Consider the following 25,018-nt stretch of genomic DNA (forward strand, 5'->3'; position numbering starts at 1 on the left):
ATATAGACACGTAGGTTAGCCTACACATGTGAATGGCTTCCAACAGAACAACCTCAGGGATAGAACTGCAGAGAATTCTCCCCCATATGGATCAGCAGCCAGCAACCTTGGACATGATGTACAGTTAGTGTCCATGTTCATTCATGGACACAGAAACATTTATATAGGATTTCATTGAAATTCCACATGACGCTGTTTGGATTGAACATAGTCAAATTGCTGCACGTGTACAGTGTACATTGTGTGTGTGGTCTTGTTCTTCTATCCTTGTTGGGACCTAAAATCCCCCAAAGTCTCCTCAAGGATAATAAAACAAGGAAAATTCTCCCTTCCCACGTCCCCATGAGGACAAATGTTATTTTAAGCTTAGGGGTTAGGTTTAGGGTTAGGGTTACAATTAGGGTTACAATTAGGGTTAGGGGTTAGGTTTAGGTTTTGGGTTAGGGTTATGGGTTAAGGGTTATGATTAAGTTTAGGGAAAATGAGATTTTGAATGCAAATCAATTTTAGGTCTCCTCGAGGATAGACAAGTTTGTGTGTGTATGTCACCATGAGAGGCTGAGGCCCCCTCTCCCTCCTCGTCCTGCTGCGTAGCGTTCCCTGCCCTCCTGTCCTTCTTGCGGTGGCGTGAGCCGTGGGGGCGGTGGTGGCGGTGGCTCTGTCTACCCATGGGCATACTCACCCCCAAAAACAGAGTCCTGTGGCCTGGAGAGAGAGGGAGGTGGAACAGAGAGGAGAAGAGGTGGAACAGAGGAGAAGAGGTGGATCAGAGAGGAGAAGAGGTGGATCAGAGAGAGGGAGGTGGAACAGAGAGGAGAAGAGGTGGATCAGAGAGGAGAAGAGGTGGATCAGAGAGGAGAAGAGGTGGATCAGAGAGGAGAAGAGGTAGAACAGAGAGGAGAAGAGGTGGATCAGAGAGGAGAAGAGGTGGATCAGAGAGGAGAAGAGGTGGATCAGAGAGGAGAAGAGGTGGATCAGAGAGGAGAAGAGGTGGAACAGAGAGGAGAAGAGGTGGATCAGAGAGGAGAAGAGGTGGATCAGAGAGGAGAAGAGGTGGAACAGAGAGGAGAAGAGGTTGATCAGAGAGAGGGAGAGAGACAGATTTAATAGCCCTCACATCAGCACTATAAAAACTCAGAGAAAGAGAGAGAGTGAACAAATGTATTGTGATTTAGCTTGGTGCAATGGTGCATATTCAACATGGGTCCTACATCGTTTTCTATAAATATTTTAGGTAAGCTTGATTTAGCTTATCCAGCACAATGGGACAAGTAAAGAAGCTAAGGGCAGGATGAAGTAAATAAGAGTTAATGTTCTAAAGGCTCACAGTAGTCAGGAATCAAGCAGCTGTTGAATTTGTTGAATCTGCCCAATCTCATCTGTTAGGCAATCATGAATAACGCATGACACAACAGCCTTTTGGCAGCCACATGTTGGAGGCTGTGTGCGTGTGTGTGTGTGTCTGTGTTTGTGTATGTGTGTGTGTGTGTGTGTGCGCGTGTCAGCTACCTTGATAAACATTCAGTGCAAATGTACTTGATGTGAGTCGACAGCTAATAATATAAGAAAGTTGTCAGAATAATGTGTTATAGGAGAGTTAGAAGAGTCAAATCATCAGGGTGTGTTCAGTTCTCTATCTAGCTTTCTCCTCATTACAGAGGAAAGTGAGACAACACGCACACACACACACACACACACCAATGACAGAGTAGACCCCCCTCAACCTGCTCAGGCCTACCTGGCGGATCCATTATTAATGTAGATCTCTATCCATTTGAACCAGAACATGGCCAGGGATGGACAAACACATACACACTTACACACACTAGAAAGAAAGACACACTTGGCATTATCTCGTGAACAAACCTGTGTGGTACACAATATTGTGCTAACACATGCAAATATGCTCATACAAACACACACACAAATATATATACACACTTGCACATGAACAGTGGTTGCCCGACTCCTGTGCTGAAAAATGTATGAGCTCAATTGCTAAGCACACATACACACAGATAAAGGTTAATGAGGTGGTCAGGTGTCTCACCCTCTAGCTCCTCCTTCTCATAGTGGATGTTGAGGACTGAGCTGGTTCCTCCTTGGTCCACTACCACTTCCTCATCTGCCCTCTGGAAGATACAAACACAGGAAATACACTCTTAAAAAAGGTATTATCTAGAACCTAAAATGGAGAAACCTTTGAATAAGCTTTTTTGGATCCAAGTAAAACCATTTTAGGTTCCACGAAGAAGCCTTTCCACAGAGGGTTCTACATGGAACCCAAAAGGGTTCTACTTGAAACCAAAAAGTGTTCTACCTGGAACCAAAAAGGTTATCCTATGGGGACTGCCAAATAACCCCTTTGCAGCCCTTTTTTCAAAAGAGTGTAACATTAGAATCTCACACACACACACGTTTACACACATACACATGCGCTCATTCACATATACACACGGACGGACATGCACGTACACTCACATGCACACACAGAAGCTGTGAGGAGCTAGATCAACATCATAATAATAATTAATTTAACTTTTATAGCGCTATTCATTACATAATGAATCTCAAAGCGCTTTAAAGCAACACAAAAAATACAAGCAATTTAGAAAACAACAACATCATTCATGAGATGGAAGGTCATGTGGAGGGGCGGGAAAGTGCAGGCCTGAGTGGTCATCGGAGGGAGGTGGTCAAATGGGGAGAGCAAGATGGTCTCTGGAGCAAGTCCGGAGGAAGGCAGGCAGCAAGGTGTCTCAGAGTCCTTGCCATCTGTGTCATAAGGTCAATTGGAGCACCAAACCCCATTCTCAGTTCCAAAGAGCCACTAACTGGCCCTAACTGATGATCTCCTATCAAAAACCAGCATCAAAGCATAGACACTTGGTAACTCAGAGAGAACTCAAACTACAGTCAGAACAGCCTCAGAGGCTATATCACATTAGGAGCCTCAGAGGACGACACTAATGCATAAAAAGTAGATTATAGGTCAGATGGTTGTTTCTTTCACGCTCGCGCACCGAGACATGCTACCTTGTCCCAGACCTGCTGTTTTCAACTCTCTAGAGATACTCTGAATGATCGGCTATGAAAAGCCAAATGACATTTACTCCTGAGGTGCTGACCTGTTGCACCTTCTACAACCACTGTGATTATTATTATCTGACCCTGCTGGTCATCGAAGAACATTTGAACATCTTGTCCATGTTCTGTTATAATCTCCACCAGGCACAGTCAGAAGAGGACTGGCCACCCCTCAGAGCCTGGTTCCTCTCTAGGTTTCTTCCTAGGTTCCGGCCTTTCCAGGGAGTTTTTCCTAGCCACCGTGCTTCTACACCTGCATTGCTTGCTGTTTGGGGTTTTAGGCTGAGTTTCTGTACAGCACTTTGTGACATCAGCTGATGTAAGAAGGGCTTTATAAATACATTTGATTGAAGTTTGACATACACACATACACACAGACACATACATGTGCACACAGACACACACACACACACACACACACACACACACACACACACACACACACACACACACACACACACACACACACACACACACACACACACACACACACACACACACACACACAAACACACCCGTACACACACATTAGGCCTGGCCTTGAAGAAGACAAGAGATGTGAAGGGCAGGCAGGCCAGTGAAACCTCCAATCTGTGCCATCCAGGGAGAGTTGAATCAATAAATAAACAAAGTGACACATCTATCAGACTGACTGATGCTGCTAGTTGGCTGCGGTGATGTTGTACTGTATCTTCAGAGAGATCAAGGTTTCTAGATGAACTTATTTCACCACATTTATGATAAACATTGTTGGTGTTCTGACATTCTTTTTGCTTACACTGCAGTGTGTGTGTGTGTGTGTGTGTGTGTGTGTGTGTGTGTGTGTGTGTGTGTGTGTGTGTGTGTGTGTGTGTGCGTGTGCGTGTGCGTGTGCGTGTGCGTGCGTGTGCGTGTGCGTGTGTGTGTGTGTGTGTGAGGGAGGAGCGGGGGAGTGATGTAGTATTGGTTGATGTGAGTGGTGTGCTCGTGGGAAAGTGATCTGTTTGGACCTAATGCTCAGAGCTCAGCATGTTTACCAGGAGTACTCGATCTGTAATCTGCAGCATCTTCAACAGAGCTGTTTAACTGAACACACATGCAGAAGTAATGTGTTGCTGCCATGCTATGTTGTTGTCTTAGGTCTCTCTTAATGTATTGTTGTGGTGTCTCTCTTGTTGTGATCTGTATTTTGGCCTATATTTTAATATTTTTTTGTATTTTTAATCCCGGCCCCCGTCCCCGCAGGAGGCCTTTTACCTTTTGGTAGGCCGTCATTGTAAATAAGAATTTGTTCTTAACTCACTTGCCTAGTTAAATAAATGTTAAATAAACTCAAAAATAAATAAAAAGCAGGCCTCATGTACTTGGTGTTAAGTCTACAGTGTGGTCTACAGTTTCTGATGAATTCCCACTCTGACCATTACTCTTCCAAAGTAATGCAACCTTTACCAACCTTTGACCAAGCAGTAGGGATTAACAGTAGGGATTAAATAAAGCTCTCCTCATGCATATGGATGGGTGCTTCCACCCACTTGATATGGATATCAGTGTGTGAATGCGTGTTCCTGTGTGTGTGAATGTGTGCGTGCGTGTACACTTTAGTGTTGCACTATATACCGGTACCATGGTAATATCACAGTACCAAAACGTTATGATACTTATGATACTAAGATTTATGAATACCATAGTACTGTTTCATATAATACTACTGAATTATTCGTCCTACCGATCAAAAGAACCACAAAACAGTAATGAGAGTTTCATGTATTATTGTTCTGCTTACTGCCACAATGACATGTCAATCATTATGTAAGGTTTAATCAATGAGGGGCTATGAGTTCTCTGGAAAATAATGCATGATGCGGAAGTTGTGTGCCACGATGCACAGCGGAGACACATTTTCCCTGTGGTCTCTCGATACTACCTGGTATCGTATCCTGATACTTGGCCTGGTATAGTGTCGTTAATAAAATGTTGGCATCGTGACAACCCTAGTACACTTCAGTCAGTGCCTGGAGGGGGTAAAACAATAAGCAGTGTGTGCGGTAAGAGTGTGTGTGTTAGTTAGACAACTACATAAGGATATGATTGGGAAACTGTGGCATCTATCTATTCACTAAGGGGCCGATTCCGACCCGAGTTAAGTGCACATAAATGGAACGCAATTCCCTTTTTATGCACTTTTCTCTCTATCCGTATTCTGACCTTGAACTTAAGCATGAGAATAGCAAGCTATTCACCCGCTATTAGTTCAGGGTGGAGATCTAAGAAATGAAGGTGTGGCGGAGGTGTGTCTACAGATACGCTATATTCTGACCTTGACTTAATTCCCTAATAATTCCACCTTTACGCAAGAGGATATCATGAATAAGGTCGAGCGAACCTGCCGGTTCCAAGTGGAAAAAGCACCTACTTTCTTTTTTCCGATAAAAATAACAGCATTCTTCATGCACTGTAATGTATAAATTGATAAGAGCTAGGTAAATGAGTAATCTGATAGGAGAAGGGGATTGTAAATACTCAAAGCAATTGTTTTAGATGATTTCCCCTTTTCCACAGGGAACTAGGCTATAAATAGCTGTGCCGTTATTCCGAATTTAAATTGTATGCCCTCATAATTTGAATGGATAAAATTTGGAGACCAAAGCTATAGGCTTCTAGGGCTGAACGCGCTTTACAATGTTTTAATTATATACCCAGGCTTTTCTCTGTTTTATTTTACAATTTGTATCATGTTAACCCACTGGAGTCGATTGACGCACAAATTCTAAGTAACATAATAAATAAGAAAATCAGTCAGTTTAATCTAGAGGTATCTGTTTTTTGCATTGGATGCGTCTCAATCCACCTATTTTGGGGGTCCTAAAATTCTAAATCAAATAGCTAAATGATCCATAGTATGACCATCTTAAAACAATTCCATATGTCAGTTTAGAACCCCCCCCCCCCCCCCTCCCCCGTCAGTAATACCCACATACATGTATAACTGTCGCTTTTGTGTTAGTTTTGCTTCAATTTGTATCTTACATTTTGCATCATTCCATTCCGTTTACATTTCTTTCCTCTGTAGGGTCCGTTTAGTTGTTCCTGGGGATCGCTAGCATTAGTGGAACATATTAGGCATGTAGCCTATTTGAATCATTATGGAACTCAGACCACATGTAGCAGGTTAAACCTGGAGCCTGGCACAGGGTTCACAATGACTGGACCGTTGTCATACAGTTCCATGATTAGTGAGGATTAGAGTAGATTTATAGCATTATTGTTCAAAACGTATTGTACACGTTTTTCCACTTTCCAATATTTCATGGATTGAACTTGAATATGACAACATTCAGGATGAAGCAAGCCACTGTATTTTTATTTCATCAATATATTTTGTGTGTAAAGGCTCTCCAAAGCTGATTTTTAATGATTCATACATACATTTCCTAACCCTAAAATGTGCCTAAGCTTCCCGAGTGGCGCAGCGGTCTAAGATACTGCATTGCAGTGCTTGAGGCGTCACTACAGACCCGGATTCGATCCCAGGCTGTGTCACACCCGGCTGTGACCGGGAGACCCATGAGACGGAGCACAATTGGCCAGCCGGGATTTCCTTGTCCCATCGCGCTCTAGCGACTCCTTGTGGCATCCGGGCACCTGCAAGCTGACATTGGTTGCCAGGTGGACGGTGTTTCCTCTAACACACTGGTGCAGCTGGCTTCCAGGTTAAGCAAGCAGTGTGTCAAAATGCAGTGCAGCTTGGCTGGGTTGTGTTTCGGAGGACATATGGCTCTTGACCTTCGCCTCTCCCGAGTCCGTAGGGGAGTGCAGCGATGGGACAAGAATGTAGCTACCAATTGTGGAGAAAAGGGGGTAAAAGTACCAACAAAAAAAAATACAGTGCCTTCAGAAATTATTCAGACCCCTTGACTTTTTCCACATTTTGTTACGTTACAGCCTTATTCAGAAATGTATTAAATAAATAAAAATCCTCAGCAATCTATACACAATACCCCATAATGACAAAGCAAAAACAGGTTTTTAGAAATTTTGGCAAATGTATTACAACCTGAAATACCTTATTTACATAAGTATTCAGACCCTTTGCTATGAGACTCGAAATTGAGCTCAGGTGCATCCTGTTTCCATTGATCATCCTTGAGATGTTTCTACAACTGGATTGGAGTCCACCTGTGGTAAATTCAATTGATTGGACATGATTTAAAAGGCACACATCTGTCTATATAAGGTCCCACAGTTGACAGTGCATGTCAGAGCAAAAACCAAGCCATGAGGTCGAAGGAACTGTCCATAGAGCTCCGAGACAGGGTTGTGTCGAGGCACAGATCTGGGGAAGGGTACGAAAAGATTTCTGCAGCATTGAAGGTCCCGAAGAACACAGTGGCCTCCATCATTCTTAAATGGAAGAAGTTTGGAACCACAAAGACTCTTCCTAGAGCTGTCCACCAGGCCAAACTGAGCAATTGGGGAGAAGGGCCTTGGTCACGGAGGTGACCAAGAACCCGATGGTCACTCTGACAGAGCTCTAGAGTTCCTCTGTGGAGATGGGAGAAACTTCCAGAAGGACAACCATCTATCTCTGCAGCACCTCACCAATCAGGTCTTTATGGTAGAGTGGCCAGACGGAATCCACTCCTCAGTAAAAGGCACATGACAACCTGCTTGGAGGGCACCCAAAGACTCTCAGACCATGAGAAACAAGATTCACTGGTCTGATGAAACCAAGATTGAACTCTTGGGCCTGAATGTCAAGTGTCACGTCTGGAGGAAACCTGGCACCATCCCGACGGTGAAGCATGGTGGTGGCAGCATCATGCTGTGGGGAAGTTTTTCAGCGACAGGGACTGGGAGACTAGTCAGGATCGAGGCAAAGGTGAACGGAGAAAAGTACAGAGCGATCCTTGATGAAAACCTGCTCCAGAGCACTCAGGATCTCAGACTGGGGTGAAAGTTCACCCTCCAACAGGACAACAACCCTAAGCACACAGCCAAGACAACGCAGGAGTGGCTTCGGGACAAGTCTCTGAATGTCCTTGAGTGGCCCAACAACAGCCCAGACTTGAACCCAATCGAACATCTCTGGAGAGACCTGAAAATAGCTTTGCAGCTACGCTCCCCATCCAACCTGACAGAGCTTGAGAGGATCTGCAGAGAAGAATGGGAGAAACTCCCCAAATACAGGTGTGCCAAGCTTGTAGCATCATACCCAAGAAGACTCGAGGCTGTTAACGCTGCCAAAGGTGCTTCAAAAAGTACTGAGTAAAGGGTCTGAAAACTTATGTAAAAGTCATATTTCAGTTGTTTATTTTTTATAAATTAGTAAACATTTCTAAAAACATCTACGGCCAGGGCTGCACTGGAGTTGTAATTTTGTGTGTATGTGCAGGCATGTGTGTGTGTGGGGTCTGCAGCAACACTGCAGACCCTAAATCATAGGCATAAACTAATCATGGTTTGGCTGTTCTGACACACCCTTGATGGATCATCACAAACCTGGACCAGGGCCAGTCTGTCATCATCTGGCACAGTGTGTGTGTGTGTGTGTGTGTGTGTGTGTGTGTGTGTGTGTGTGTGTGTGTGTGTGTGTGTGTGTGTGTGTGTGTGTGTGTGTGTGTGTGTGTGTACGTGTGTGTGTGTGTGTGTGTGTGTATGTGTGTGTGTGCGTGCGTGCATGTGTATGACCGGGACACTGGAGCCAAAGGACCGGTGCAAACATGAAAATGTCCTGCTGTTTTATCGCTTTCAAAGCGGAATTCAAACTGCTAAATAAAAGGCCTAGCTCAAATCAGAGTATATATCACTGTTCAAGCACTTAATAACTCAAAAGAGGTCAAAACTGTAACTGAAATATCTCTTGCCACCATTCGACTGTTCAGTCTATCAAAAACATTTAATCAAAAGGTCCATAGTCTTTGAGATAGTCACTGGGCTGGAGACCAACCGAACGCAATAGAGCTCTGAGGCTGTGTTAATACAGGCAGCCCAATTCTGATCTTTAGACCAATTAATTGCTTTGGCCAAAAGACCAATTAGTGGTAAAAAAAATTATAACATTATTGGGCTGCCTGTGTAAACGCAGCCTGACTGCAGCAAGGTGTGCTGCTTAAACAGGGCATGGCCCAAATTGGAGTGGCTGCAGCTGGTACCTTCTCGGGATTAACATGGATAACCGGCATCCCGGGACCGCCCTGGGAACACTGTTCACATTTCCTGAAAAAATTTAATGACAAGCCCCGGAAAATTACAACATTTTCCCCCAATGTCGCACTAATGCAGTTCCACAGCAGTAGATGATCAACTAATACAATAGCACATAATCAAATAGTTTGTCGTATCGAAGCCTTTAGCCTAGCGTATTTACTTCACACAAAGTCACCATAAATCCAAAGCACACACATAATTGACACTGCTGGACAGCACAACCGACCCGAATGTAGTTAATAAACCCTACAGGAAACCCCTAGAGTACAGCCTAGAAAAGAACGCGTGCCTCTTTGCGTTGTCAATGTGACTCTTCAGATAATCACAAATTTGGTAGGCCTATGCACAATTCACTACATAGTCATCTCTGTCACAGACATGAAGTATGTTAACAATTCAGAGACTTGAGGGAAAACTATATCTTCTCCTGTCCTAGAGCCTAGGTTATTTTCCTGTCTGGCCCCAATCTCACTGAAACCCAGTATGCTGACTCCTGTCTCGCATGAAAATTCCTAACTTTATTCTGTAATCCATAGGTTGCATTATGAAAGCACGTCTCTCGCCTAAGTATGTCAAAATACCGCTATAACATTTTCCCCGCTTCTCTGCGCTGTCTCGTATTGCTGCCCATATGAGAGCTTCGGTAGAGAATGTGTGATCAACAAACGGCATGAGAGTCTGGGTTAAGATACCATGATATTGCAACTACTTCCACTCTTCATCTCCCTGTTATTCATGAGTTGATCTGCTATCTGCATAATTGTCAACTCGATTTTGCCAAATATAGGAGATATTCTGTCATTCGTTGAAGGAGGTTATCTAGCAAGCTTAGCAACTTTTGTAATTTAACTTTTGATTGACTGCCATTACAAAGTTTGTATGATTCGACAACGCTATACTCAGGGTGCACTCTGCGTCCTGAACGCTCTCTGTGTCGAGATAGCCTACTGCTGAAAAGCGCTGAATGAGTTGAGGAACATGAACTGCCTGTTTCACAATTCACAACTATGTCATTAGCGATCAAAGATAGTTACTCTATCACTATTAAATATCAGATTCACTTTCTCTGAAATCTTTACATAGTGGTGCAACCAAGCCTACAAGGTGGTGCAAAGCCCTCTGATTGGCCTGGCATAGTGTCACGCCCTGACCTTAGAGATCCTTTTTATGTCTCTATTTTGGTTTGGTCAGGGCGTGAGTTGGGGTGGGTATTCTATGTTCTATGTTGTGTATTTCTTTGTGTTTGGCCGGGTGTGGTTCTCAATCAGGGACAGCTGTCTATCGTTGTCTCTGATTGAGAACCATACTTAGGTAGCCCTTTTTTCCACCTGTCTTTGTGGGAAGTTGACTTTGTTTAGGGCACATAGCCTTTGAGCCTCACGGTTTGTTTTTGTAGTGTTTATTGTTTTGTTCGGCGTCATTTTGATTATTAATAAATAAAATGTACGCTCACCACGCTGCACCTTGGTCCTCTCCTTTCAACAGCCGTGACACATAGTGACGATATCTTGGTTTAAACGCTTTAAATGGGCACTTCTGATTTTTGCAGTACTTCCCGGGACTCTCTGGATAAATTGGAATTATTCCCGGTATTGAAACTTGTTTGATTTGAATCCCTATTAGTGCCTTCCTCTGCTGCAGCCAGGATCCCTTTATGTGAACTGCATGCATCAATACTTTCCTTGAATGAGATGATTCAACCTTCCTTTCAGCACATCACTGCCTATCTCCAGCCTTCCTATGTGTGTGTGTGTGTGTGTGTGTGTGTGTGTGTGTGTGTGTGTGTGTGTGTGTGTGTGTGTGTGTGTGTGTGTGTGTGTGTGTGTGTGTGTGTGTGTGTGTGTGTGCCATTATCCGCAATGCGTATCAAATTGACATGGCATCAGAGTAAATACATAGAACATTGATTTACTTTTTCTGGTTCTCCTGTGCTCTGTCCAATTCAACACAGGGGCAATGTATCGACCCATTTAGAGAAGGCACTTTAGAACCATTCTTGTTCCGCCAGCTAGCCTTAGAGTTGTGAGCTGTGATACATGAGAGTGGGGATGAGGGTGAGCGAGGGTGAGGGGTTGAGGAGGGAGACAGTCCCTGTCCCTGTAAGCTCCAACTCTTTAGCAGACCTGTTCTATCAGTTTCCTCCCCCTGGCCTAACCCCTTGATGGTGGCATAATTCATCACAACAGAAACCCCACCATAAACAGGACAGAGGACAGCTGGGCCCACTCCCCCTCACCTCAAGGAGAGGGCTGTTTCACTTATCCTTCAGAGGTCTGGCAGGTTCACCTTCACTGGAGTTCCCTCACTTTCAGTTCAACATTTATCACACAAACAGGTCTTAATAGTTGACCACTGTCATTTTTAGCTGTAGTTTGACGAGTTAAAAAAAGTTACAGTATTGAAAGTAAAGTATCATTTTTCATTATCCTACATATTTCATCTAAAGTGTATTTTCAAGCTTCCAATCACAGTTTTATATAACTAGTCTCCAGATTAAGATATGACACAGACTATGTTTTTCAAGGGAAAACCAAGACTCAGAGACCATTCTTACCTTGTGAAGTAAAATCTTACAAAAGAAAAACAGATCTGTACCTGCGCTGTAAGGTATAGCACCTTTCCCTCAGCTTAGAGTCAACACAATGCACATACACAGGTCATGCAGACACACCTGTTGTGTCAGTACCCCCTACACCTCCCTGGCGAGAGTTAACTGAAATGGTTGACTTGGTGCTGATGCTTAGCCATCCTTCGTTTTTCCACTCCACCTCACCCTCTCCCTGTCAATGTTGAGCCACAGGGAGTTATTTCCATGACTAGGCAGTTCCATCTCCCTAGACACCTCTTCCTCTCACTGTTAGACAAATACACTGAGTATTACATGGAACTATTAGAAAATACAGAAAGACTGGGTGAGTGAGGGAATTGTTGCAATGCTAAATGAATGTGTGGCTCAGTTGGTAAGAGAGTTGTGCTAGCAACGCCAGGACTGTGGGTTCAATTCCTGCTGGAATCACTAAAATGTATGAACTCCCTGTACTGTAAATTGCATTAGATAAAAGCTGAATGGCATATATAGAATTCCTTCATTAATGATGGACGGACCTTGAGTTGGAAAAAACATGAAGAGTACCAAGTGCACAGAAAAATGGAATTGGTAGAAATAATGTATTTAGGGCTCAATAAACCTGGTGGTTAAGAGGAAAGAGTTGATAAAGAGTCTCAGTGATCTCTTTCACAATGGCTCTATAGTCAGACTTCATTTACCACTGGTATATTAAAATGGTGTTGATTAATCTCAGTCTCTGTCCTCTCTCATTCTCCTCTCTCCTTCCATCTACTGTATAAACACATGCACACACCCTTCCTCTAATTCTCTCTCCTTTACCCTTCTAACACACACACACACACTCACTCCCCTATTCTGTTCGATGTGGTGGCGGTGCTGTCTTATCAGGCAGTGCAGCTGTGGCTGGTGAATGAGGGCTGTCTGTGGGACTCAGCTCAGGTTGCAGGCTCTATAATCAGCTCTATTAGGAGGACTGGAACTGCAGCTAGGATACAGCTCTCTCTCTCTCTCTCTCTCTCTCTCTCTCTCTCTCTCTCTCTCTCTCTCTCTCTCTCTCTCTCTCTCTCTCTCTCTCTCTCTCTCTCTCTCTCTCTCTCTCTCTCTCTCTCTCTCTCTGTTTCATTCTGTTGAGTGCAAATGAAGAATGGTGAAGGGGTGACCTGTTTCCTGCTTTTAGCTTGTAACCCTTGATTCAATCCAATACAGGAAGTGATTGGTGGGTACACAAAAAGCTGTGACATAACATACATTTAGAGAATGCATGGATATACAATGACTTTAGTTGTTTTATAGGGCCCTAAGGTTTCCCTGACCATGTGACCTGAAAGGGACAAACTGTGATCACATGCTGAGGAAAAACTCCCGGCCCCATACATAGGATCACTAGCTAGTGAACTGAGTTAGCCTTTCCCTCCTGCAGTATTTATGCTATTCAGGGTGAACGGGATGTATCATTCACACAGTTCATTAGTACTGGTGGTAAAATAGAATTCTCACCTTAACCGCAGAGCAATGCAGGTATTGGTGTTGTTTTAACAGGTTAATGGCTCAAACCAATCACCACTCTAGTTTACCGTTAGGTACTATTTTAATTAAAAATACACACAGCCCACTTAAGGTGCTACTCACTCTGCTATCACCTAGGTACTAACTCTATGTGTGTGTGTGTGTGTGTGTGTGTGTGTGTGTGTGTGTGTGTGTGTGTGTGTGTGTGTGTGTGTGTGTGTGTGTGTGTGTGTGTGTGTGTGTGTGTGTGTGTGTGTGTGTGTGTGTGTGTGTGTGTGTGTGTGTGGCAAATGATCGGTGTCTTGCGGCCTCCCTCCCCTAGCAACCACTCTCTCTCTCTCCCTCTCTCCTTCTTTCTCTTTATTGGCATTGGCTTTATTGGCATGGGAAACATATGTTAACATTGCCAAAGCAAGTGAAGTAGATAATAAACAAAAATGAAATAAACAATCAAAATAACAGTAAACATTACACTCAAAGCAGTTCCAAAAGAATAAAGACATTTCAAATGTCATATTATGTCTATATACGGTGTTGTAATGATGTGCAAATAGTTAAAGTACAAAAGGGAAAATAAATAAACATAAATATGGGTTGTATTTACAATAGTGTTTGTTCTTCACTGGTTGCCCCTTTTCTTGTGGCAACAGATCACACATTTTGCTGCTGTGATGGCACACTGTGGTATTTCACCCAGTAGATATCTAAGTTTATCAAAATTGGGTTTGCTTTCGAATTCTTTGTGGATCTGTGTCATCTGAAGGAAATATGTGTCTCTAATATGGTCATACATTGGGCAGGAGTTAAGGAAGTGCAGCTCAGTTTCCACTTCATTTTGTGGGAAATGTGCACATAGCATGTCTTCTCTTGAGACCCAGGTCTGCCTACGGCGGCCTTTCTCAATAGCAAGGCTATGCTCACTGAGTCTGTACATAGTACATATGTACAGACATAGTCAAAGCTTTGCCAAATAGCATTCTAGTTTGCTCAGTTTTTTTGTTAATTCTTTCCAATGTGTCAAGTAATTATCTTTTTGTTTTCTCGTGATTTGGTTGGGTCTAATTGTGTTGCTGTCCTAGGGCTCTGTGGGGTCTGTTTGTGTTTGTGAACAGAGCCCCAGGACCAGCTTGCTTAGGGGACTATTCTCCAGGTTGATCTCTCTGTAGGTGATGGCTTTGTTATGGAAGGTCTGGGAATCACTTCCTTTTAGGTGGCTGTAGAATTTAATGGCTCTTTTCTAGATTTTGATAATTAGGTCTGCATCTCACACTGAGAAGACCTCTGTTTGACCTTTCTGTTACCTAGTAACAGTACATCAAAACACAACCACATACTTGTACAGACACACACAGCTGTCTCACCCAAAGCATCTGTCTAATTTAGCTCTGATCTCAAGGCTGGGAGGTATTTCTCCTCCAGGAGGATGAATACATGTGAAATATGTCTTGTGAATAAAATCCTACTTGTACAGTGAGCTACTATGTGTCTCTGTGTCTCTTTTTCGTTCTTGATGATTTGGAGGTTTTTTATGGAAATAGAAAATGCTTTCATTGGATGTAACAAGTTTACAATCTGGTGGAATATCCCAAAGAGTTGAGTTGGCTATCAACATTAGTTGGATTTCATCCACAAAAGCATACATTTGGTGGAAGCAGTGTAATCTAGGCCAGTAGTAGGATGCTGTTCAGTTTTTGTATAAAGGTTGTAGTATTTTAAACATTTTAGAAGGCCTATTGTCTACTTGTAGCATCCTTTTTTTTACCTTTCTGTTCCTAAATAAATATCCTTCATTTTGGAAGACTCTGTCAGTCCATTTTAAGTGCACACAGCCAGGCCAGCATTGTCACAAGTAAGATAAATACATACTGATGTAGAATCTTAATTTGATCACCCTGTTGCAGGAGAAATTTCATTGCAAAACTTGTAGTGTATTTGAGGTTTAAAAAGTCTTCTGAAGTTTGTCATTTACAATTTGATACATTTACAAAAAATGTATCAAGCCCTACAAAAATGTCCATTAATTATAATCCAAATAATAATTCACATTTAATTATTATTATTTTCCTGCTATAGCAAACTGGCTAAAATTAAGATCCTACATATGTACAAGACACAGTTTACAATCCAACACATTTAATCCCCAATTGCCCTGGCTGTACAGAGTGATCAATGAACAAACAGCACAATACCCAACAGTCAGTCAGCTCCATGGAGAGAGTAACTGTCCTGGGAGCCCCGCCTAAAGGGATGTTGTGGGCAGAATATGTTTTGTGACTAGAGGGAGTACAGCTATGACAGGAAGTGACTTTCCATACCAGGGTAGGAGTGTATTATAGGTAACCCTAACCATTTTCCTAACCTTAACCTAAGTCTCCTAACCTGCCACATTAATTATCCTAAGCTGCTGCGTAAATTCTTCTAACCTGCTTTGGAAAAGTAACTTCCGGTCATAGCTGTACTTCCTCTAGTCAGAACCCAGAATGTGTCCCTTAGCTCTGTGCTATGAGGCTGTCTTTAAAGGGATGGTGCTCTATGGTGGACCTAATGAGGCCTGAGAAGCAGGGGAATAACTACCACAGCACATCACACTCACTTTCTCCACCACACAGACTCCTCTCCTAATTGCTATCACACTGCCAACGAGTTATCAATGGGAGAAAGTATTTCAATACAGTTCTATTGTATTGTGGAAAGAAAGTGTACCCAAAAGCTTAATGAGAGATGGGAGTGTATTTTGAAAGCCTGTTTGTATGTCCCGAAAATAAATTCTCAGATCAATGCAGACACAGAGTTCGCCTTTATATTTTTCTGGATAGTCACTCATTGGAGTGTCCTGGGGTAAGGAATGTTTTTCGTTTTTTTCTATTGTATTGTACTTGTATAATAAACAGCATAACTTGTCATTTCCGTGGACAAGTGTAAATAAAAGGTGGCTTAACTAGTATCTTGATGTTGTTTCTAACTGTATTACTGGAAAATAATTAAATCAGCCAAGTCTGAATGAACATTGAAGATCTGAGACCCACTCCAATTTGTATACCGCCCCACAGATCCATAGACAATGTAATCTCAATTGCACTCCACATTGCCCTCACCCACCTAGATAAGAGGAATACCAATGTGAGAATGCTGTTAATTGACTACAACTCAGCTCAGCGTTCAACACCATTGTCCCCTCCAAGCTTGTCAATAAACTTAGGACCCTGGGACTGAACACCTTGCTCTGAAACTGCGTCCTGGACTTCCTGACGGGCTGACCCCAGGTGGTGAGGGTAGGCAACATCACCTCCGCCACCCTGACCTTTAACACGGGTGCCCCACAGGGGAGTGTGCTTAGTCCCCTCCTGTACTACCTGTTTACCCACGACTGCGTGGTGATGCACAACTCCAACACTATCATCAAGTTTGCTAACGACACAACGGTGGTAAGCCTGACGATTAGACAGCCTACAGGGAGGAGGTCAATGACCTGGTAGTGTGGTGCCAGGACAACAACCATCCACATTGACAGGTGTAATGGTCCTGTGTGTAGCTGGTGTAGAGAGTCAGGCGCAGGACAGCAGATATGAGTAATCAACGTACTTTACTCAAAATATACAAAATACAAAGCAATATAGCGAGCCCACAATACGGACCGATGTACAATGAACAATCACTCACAAACAAACATGGGAAACAGAGGGTTAAATAATAAACAAGTAATTGGGTGAGTGAAACCAGGTGTGTAAGACAAAGACAAAACAAATGGAAAATGAAAAGTGGATCGGCGGTGGCTAGAAGGCCGGTGACGTCGACCGCCGAATGCCACCCGAACTAGGAGAGGGACCGACTTCAGCGGAAGTCGTGACAACAGGGCTGCAGTAGAGCGGGTTGAGAGCTTTAAGTTCCTCAGTGTACAAATCACTAAGGACTTAAAATCTTCCATTCACATGAGCACAGTCGTGAAGAAGGCGCGACAGCGCATCATGCCCCTCAGGAAGTTGAAAAGGTTTGGCATGGGCCCTCAAATCCTCAAAAAGTTCAACTGCTGCACCATTGAGAGCATCTTGACTGGCTGCATCACTTCCTGGTATGGCAACAGCACCACCCTCGATCGCATGGTGCTACAGACGGTGGTGCGGACAGCCCAGTACATCACTGGGGCTGAGCTCCCAGCCACCCAAGCCATAGGCTGTTCTCTCTGCTTACGCATGGCAAGCGGTACCGGTGCATCAAGTGAGACACCAACAGACTTCTGAACAGCTTCTATCCCGAGCCATAACACAGCTAAATAGCTAACAGAATGACTACAAGGACTTTCTGAGTTGACCCTTGTATTTCTTTTTCTGCACTGTCTCTATGCACACTCACAGAACTCTACACACTCACGCACACTGACACTCCAACACACACATAACATCCACACACACATACAATAATCATTTACGCTGCTGCTACTCCTGTTTATCATATATCCTGATGCTTAGTCACCTTACCTCTGCTCTATACATATCTACCTCTATCACTCCAGTATCCCTCCCTGCACATTGTAAAACGGTCTTGGAACTGACCCTGTATATAGCTTCTGACTTTCTTGTCTTCTTCTTATTTCTTATTTTTATTTCTCATGTGATTTTGTAATACCTTAAGTTGATTACTGCATTGTTGGGTTTGAAGCTTGCAAGAAAGGCATTTCACTGTACTTGTGCATGTTACATTAACACTTGAAACTTGAAGTGCTCTATCTCAGAGCAATAATGAATGACCACAGCAGACCCACTGTGCAAAGACGTCAGTGCAACGTCTAGTTTTGATTTACATTTGATTTAGTTGTCAACTAACGTGAATTCACCATGTCATTGGATTTAGATCAAAAGTTGGGTGAAAAAAAGACTAAATGCCCTAACGTTGATTACTTTTTTCAAATCCAATCTGTTTTCATGTTGATTCAACATCCTTTTTTGGTTGAAATGACATGGAAACAATGTTGATTCAACCAGTTTGTGCCTAAGGAAATAACCATTAACACTAACCGGGGACCAACGACTCAGCTGACCAAGGCAATAACCATTAACACTAACCGGGGACCAACGACTCAGCTGACCAAGGCAATAACCATTAACACTAACCGGGGACCAACGACTCAGCTGACCAAGGCAATAACCATTAACACTAACCGGGGACCAACGACTCAGCTGACCAAGGCAATAACCATTAACACTAACCGGGGACCAACGACTCAGCTGACCAAGGCAATAACTATTAACACTAACCAGGGACCAATGACTCAGCTGACCAAGGCAATAGCTATTAACACTAACCAGGGACCAACGACTCAGCTGACCAAGGCAATAACCATTAACACTAACCGGGAACCAACAACTCAGCTGACCAAGGCAATAACCATTAACACTAACCAGGGACCAAGTAATAAGACCTAGTTCTCTTCAAACCTAACAACAAAACTAGGCTAGTTAATTGTGAAGATGCCAAATAGTGAACTTTCTGTGGTGGTGTTAGGCTAAGTAGTTTTTGTTCTCCTCAATATGATCACGAGTATTGCATCATAGGCTACTGATGTCATGTTAATCAGGCCTTTTGATTTGAACACATGGATTGTTTTAGTTTTGTAGGCTAGGCTACCTAATTTAATTATTTAATTCATGGATCAAGCCTTAGCAGTCATTCTGATCTCGTTTCCAATGATTAGTGCTGTAGTTTATTGTGTTGCTGTCCATCAGTTCTGAATTTGCGATACACCCGCAAGTCCATGTTTTTCTGTGCAATAGCCTTTTGATTTGATTTATATGTTACAGCACTTTGGTTTCACTAGTAATGGAAATGGAACCAATGATCTGTTTCTGTCTTAAGTCCTTTTTAAATAGGATAGATGGGCTATTTGGTCTACACTATAGGTCGATGTGATAGTCTGCCTATAACCAGCCTGAGTAGGCCTATAACTCCATTCCTATTCTATTCAGAGTTTAGAGAAATTAAACAAATTGGAAATTAACTATTATCAGGCTGGTTGAAGTGATACATGTTGAATTCGGAAAAATCCATCCCCACTCGGCCCCGCCCTGTCTACTTAGCCAGTCACGAGCTGCTACTGTGTTGCGGTCGTGGCATACTGCATACTTTTAACTAAACGCGCCTCTGTTTCATGCAGCGCGCCAGAGCAGTTCTTCCACTGTCGGGAGAAATTGTCATATGCATATATGTTAATTGCATGCAAATAAAGGTTGCTTCGCTACCACACCAACAACGGAAGCACAATCATGGCCTCGGATTCGCGGGTGGTCGCGTTAGAACAGACCCAGGGTCTGTTTCTGTGGCGGCAGAAACGCTAAGGCTCATGTTTAGTGTAGTTTTTGGTGCTCTTTAAAACCAGCAAATTACGGTAAAAACACGACTTCTCAACACAAAGGCTGAAACATTCATAACCGATGGGCACTATACGAACATGCAAATTGTTTTGCCATCCTGGGAGAAACTGGAAGGTCTACGTTGCACAGTAATCCTAATATCGCTAACAGATCTCATGGTTTATTTTAGGAATGAGGAGACTCTGTATGATTCCTTAGTAAAAGGGAGTTATGAAATGTGAAGACACGTTACATTAGTTATCACATAAAACCAATCATATTCACTGTTTTAAACATGAACTTCCGCGCTGCACAGTTGTGTGAATCATCTGTCTTTTTAGTGCAATAAACTTTGTGGTTTCTTTAACACGAGAGGTTGCTGTTATGCCTGAATTCGACCCAAAACCAACGAGGAAGGCTGCAGTCTTGCGAGCGGTTGTATGAAACCAATCGGTACGTCAAGAAAAGCTCTCAACTGTGCCGGCCCACTCTTAATTTCTATTCAGTTCGACTCGCCATAAGTTTGGCGTCTGAACTGTGTGTAAGTCATGGTCACGGTTATAGGCCTAATAACCTCTCCTCCTACAGGCTACTTCTCTTTAAGTAGTCCACCACTCTCTCTCTTCCTCCCTCACTTTCCTAGAGTCCCCCTCTCCCTTTTCTACTTTCTCCACACTCTCTCCTTCCTCCTTTCAACTCAATTTCCACACTTCCTTCTCCCTCTTTACTTAAGCCTTCCTCTCCCTCTTCTCCTTTTTTCCACACTCTCTCTCCTCCTTTCTCACTCCCCCTCCCTCTCATTCTCCTCTCCTCTTCTCCATTCTCCCTCCAGCAGCACACTGACCTGACAGCAGTGCTACAGATCCTGACTCTGACAACTGGGCCTGTCACTTCCAGACGCGGCCCAGTGTGTGAGGGGGGCGGGGGCAGCAGGCCACAGAGGCTGCTGTTCCTCCTCCACATGGCTCATAGTGTAACTGTAACCACTCAGCCCCAGGCCTGGCCCCAGACACCTGCACTGCTACTACAGTACAGTCTAACACACTGCTGTACACTACAACTGACCTGACTCCGGAAGAATAGAGAAGGAGTTAGTTCCATAGGACACTAGGGATGGGAGAGGCTGATATCTAAGCCGTGAAAGAGAAGATGAGAGAGGGATTGGACAGATGGGGATAGAGAAAGGGGGATGACTGAGGTGAAGCGGTGGGGAGGTAAAGATGAGAGAAAAAGTGGTCTTAGTCAGGTTAAAAAGAGAGAGAGCAGAGAAAGGGGAGAGGAGAGGATGCATTCACTAGCATTGTTCAATGCCACTCATGTATTTGTGTCTCTCTCTAATTCTCTTTCTCTCTTTACCTTCCTCTTCCCTCCATCAGAACACTGTGGCCTTGGTGGGTTGTGTAGGTGAGAGAACGCAACAATGCAAATAGAGCTCATGCAGGGAGGGAAGGGTGTTGTATAATTACATGTGCATCATTCAGCTTCTTCTGTGACTTCCTTTGATTGAGGAGGCACTATATTACTAGCTGTGTGTGAGTGTGTGCGTGCGTGCGAGTTACCAGTGAGAAGGGATATCACCCACATAATTTATCACGCATGTGTTTCACCACAACTTATTTTTTTACAGCCTCTGTCACTAAAAGGACAATGCTGCCAGTGCTAACAAACAGATCATAACATAAACATTATAGTGGCTAGTTTTTCCCTCTCAAAGCAATTACTTACAGGTACATAATGGTCTGTCCAAACACAGAGATAAGATCAGAGCCTAATTAAAACTGTGAGATAAGCTGGACAGAACAACATTAAAGGGAGTTTGTCATCATGAAGGGGAGTTAAGGGATTAAGGGTTATCAGCATGGAAACATCCTAACTGAACCATAACTGAGTTATTATCTGCAACAAGGTAGTTTGTGAATGTACCCTTGTGGCTTGTCAGTGCCAGGTGTCCCTTATTGGAAATTAAAGGCATTGCCTAGAGTATAAAAGTTTGGCCTTCCTGTTCGGTCAGGGGATCCCTTACTATGGTAAATATGGGTATGTCTTGGGAGGACGGGAGTGATGACAATGGCGTAACCAAATTGAAGATGTGTAATTGTAAGAATGTGTCTACCGCAAGTGTGCCGGTCTCTATTGGTCCACAGTCTTTCTCTCATAGCATGCCTTAGGTTTGTGATTATTTTGTTTGCCAGAATCTAGGATCCATGTTGTATGCTACACTAATTAGTGAAAATGACTGCTCTAAACTGGATCTCTAAACACTGTGCTGTCAGCAGATATTGTGTGAAGCACAAAGACGTTAAAGATGTTCTTGCAGTCCAAGCGTCTATTGAGAATATCTTGTGGCGAACAAATATTATGTCTTTGTATATTCTAATAGTTATTCTCTTGTTCTGTCCTTGATTTTAAGAAACATTTGAGCTGTAGCCCTGAGGATTTCACCTCACAATACAACAATGTGGTGTACTGTACTATGGCTACATTAATAAGGCCTATCCATGTTAGATACTTTTATTGATACTCAAGACTTGGGTTGAAATGGGTCAATGCCATTATAGAAATTCAGTAAGATTTTAGAAAAACGTGGCAGTGAAATCGCTGTCCTTTAACAACATTGTCATATATTTAGGGCTGGTCTGTTTTTGGCATTATCAGTCCTAGATTCCCTACTGTATGACACAGTACATGTGGTGACTCATCAGAACAAACAAAACTATTGAGGCATTATAGCTCCTTCACGCATGGCGATATCATAGCCTGATATTGCCTAGTTCTGTGCTAACTGGATTAGAGCTAATAGAGTAATGAAATAAAGCATTAACCTTATCAGAAGATGATATACAGACAGTGGTAATGGGTTCACTGGGAGGCTAGAGATCTGTAATGTATGGGTCCAGATGTCTCTGTCTGCCTCCCTCCCTTTCCGGTGCTATGCAGTAAAGCCATCAAATTATATTACCATTGTCTTCCCTTGACACCAGTCATTAGGTCTGCCCATGCTCAGTCCAGTCTAGATCCTCCCCAATCACTTTAACCTCAATACTTAGGCTACAATCGGGCTTAATCTAATATGAGACTTTTGGCTCTCTATCAGATCTGTGTATCAGAGCCTATGTATTTGAAGGACACTTACTGTCCAAATAATGCCCATTTGAACAACTTCAAGCACCATCAGACTACAGTCTAGTCCAGTTGATAATCTTTGATTAGTTGTTCTGGCACCGGAATGGAATTTCAGAATCTTCTCCTATAATATATAAAAAACACTTGAGTCTCCATACATCCCCCGAGCAGTCAGCCAACCAATGACGACATAGGAGACTGTCATCCAGGTACTTTGCATAAATATTCATAACGTTATCCTATCTTAAACCCTGGTAAGGTACTATGTACACTTATTTCATTCATCACCCAGAGATGCTTCAGGGTACATTCATGAGCAGTCGCTGTATTTTGAACTGCCTGTATTGTCGGTTGACTATGGGTAAGATCAATCAAGTATTGAAAGCTGACGCTAATTATACTTTCTCTGTATCTTCTTAGAAACTATATCTAGCTCTATGGTCCCACCCCAATTAACACAATGGTGAAACTAAAGCTTAATTCGGAGCTCGGTTTCCTTCAACCGCCACGGATTACACATAGGATGGCGTCAAGGTCATTTGAGGGTAATTGAGAATGTATTCGGGGAATGAGTAGAATATTATGACCACTTTAGCTACACTGAACATGTTAGATGTGTGTTGTAGGCTATCATTGAGGGCGAATGGTTGATGTTGTCTGATGCGGTTCTAAAAGGAGAAGTAGACCGAATGCTTCAATTGTTTTGGACAACCCATAGCCTAGGCTGCTGTAGGCTTCATACTCGATACATTGATCAAACTCAATATTCAAACAGTTTTAATAAGTGTCCGTTTTATATAGCCAAACAATGAACAAACATAGATATACACTAAGCCTCTATCCTTGTTTACACTTGCCTGCCTTGCCATGCCTGCCTTGCCATGCCTGCCTCGCGAGTGATTGCATGCATCTCCAACATTTTCCTTATTTCTGGCGATGCCAGACAGATTTTAAAACATGCTTGAGGTTAAAGAAATATAACTCGTGAAAGATGGGTCCACACTAGGCAGTGTATTGCAATGTGATATGTCCATTGGGAATTGTGCCATTGCACGTGCCAGCAGTTTCCGAATAATAAAAACACTTCGTGCGCACTAACTCTGCTCCATCCTCACAGGATTGTAGCCTACTACAAAAATGCGTACCTGTTTTCAATTGAAGAGTGGCAAATTCATCTACATCTCAATCTGTTCACATTGAGATGTAATGACTAATTATGTTAATCTTCGTAACAAACTGGATGAAGCTGCCCTATAGGCAAACATGGCTATTGATCTTCCCACGTTTGGTAGCATAAGAGCGCGTCCAGATGCGTTCCGTTTTTCCTCTCCAGATAAAACCGTTATAACGGCATCGGTAACGTTCAGTTAACATTGTTATTTTAGGCTGATGTATAGATCTACGCTACTTTTATTCACTTGACTGTGCCATATTTTGATATTAAAATGTTCAATAAATAAGGGAGTGCACAAAGAAAGATGACAATACCTGGTAGCTCAAAATGCTCTCAGGGTCGTTGACTTCTGCGGGCATGGTAGTAGGGTCCGTGTATCGTCCTTTCAGTTGACGGGTGAGCTACTATACACGGAGTCAGAAGCTGAAGCTGATAGCCAAGACGGCTACAAGAAGAGACTCGCGGTGTTATCAGTCAATTCTTTGACAGATATTCATTGGTGACATTCCTTGCCAATTCTGACAGACATGGTGTGGGAAAACATGTTCCCAGTTGAGAGAGAATCGTAGAAACGCTGAAAATTCCACCTGTTCTGTTATTAGCGTTTTGACGTCCTGATGCGCGCGCTCCTCAAGCTTTCCTCCCTTTGGTCCCGGGCAAGGTTAGCGGTGGATGTAGCATCACTGCTTGTTCAGCCAATTATGAGAAGGCAGCAGAAAGACTGCGACGCATTGCTGTTGCCACCGAACTGATGACAAGATAAAGTCCCGTTTCAAGTTGCACATTCAGGGGGTAACAAAGTAGCCTATGTATCCATAATACTGGAGTAGATTGTTACAAAGTATACGGATTCATTGTCAGATGTTTTACATTATCATTTGAACTTGCAATGTATAGGCCTATGACGACAGCAATCATGGCATAGACCAGGGATGGGCGGCTGCGGGCCTGCGATTGCGGCTCCCCTTTTGAAGGCCCTCGGAACAATTTGGTTGTGCATCAGAAATGTTTTCTCTTTTGTCAGTCACT

The 25,018-nt window shown here is 43.1% G+C and overlaps 1 protein-coding gene across 2 annotated transcripts in view; it reads right to left on the reverse strand.

Annotated features, from left to right (window-relative positions):
- The window catches only part of slc4a8 (solute carrier family 4 member 8), a 47,980-nt gene extending 23,222 nt beyond the window's left edge, over positions 1-24,758 (reverse strand). Inside the window, exons 1-3 of one of the 2 annotated variants that reach the window (XM_071335728.1) lie at positions 24,304-24,758; positions 2,051-2,132; positions 550-705 (exon numbers count right to left, since the gene is read on the reverse strand). In XM_071335728.1, the coding sequence (XP_071191829.1) occupies positions 550-705; positions 2,051-2,132; positions 24,304-24,348 (283 nt within the window). In that variant the 5' untranslated portion in view covers positions 24,349-24,758. The remainder of the gene's footprint in view (positions 1-549; positions 706-2,050; positions 2,133-24,303) is intronic. The other variant, XM_071335727.1, reaches the window with a different exon arrangement.
- Positions 24,759-25,018: the final 260 nt, after the last annotated feature.

Source organism: Salvelinus alpinus, chromosome 12 (assembly GCF_045679555.1).
Source record: "Salvelinus alpinus chromosome 12, SLU_Salpinus.1, whole genome shotgun sequence".
In the NCBI taxonomy this organism is placed as follows: Eukaryota; Metazoa; Chordata; class Actinopteri; order Salmoniformes; family Salmonidae; genus Salvelinus; species Salvelinus alpinus.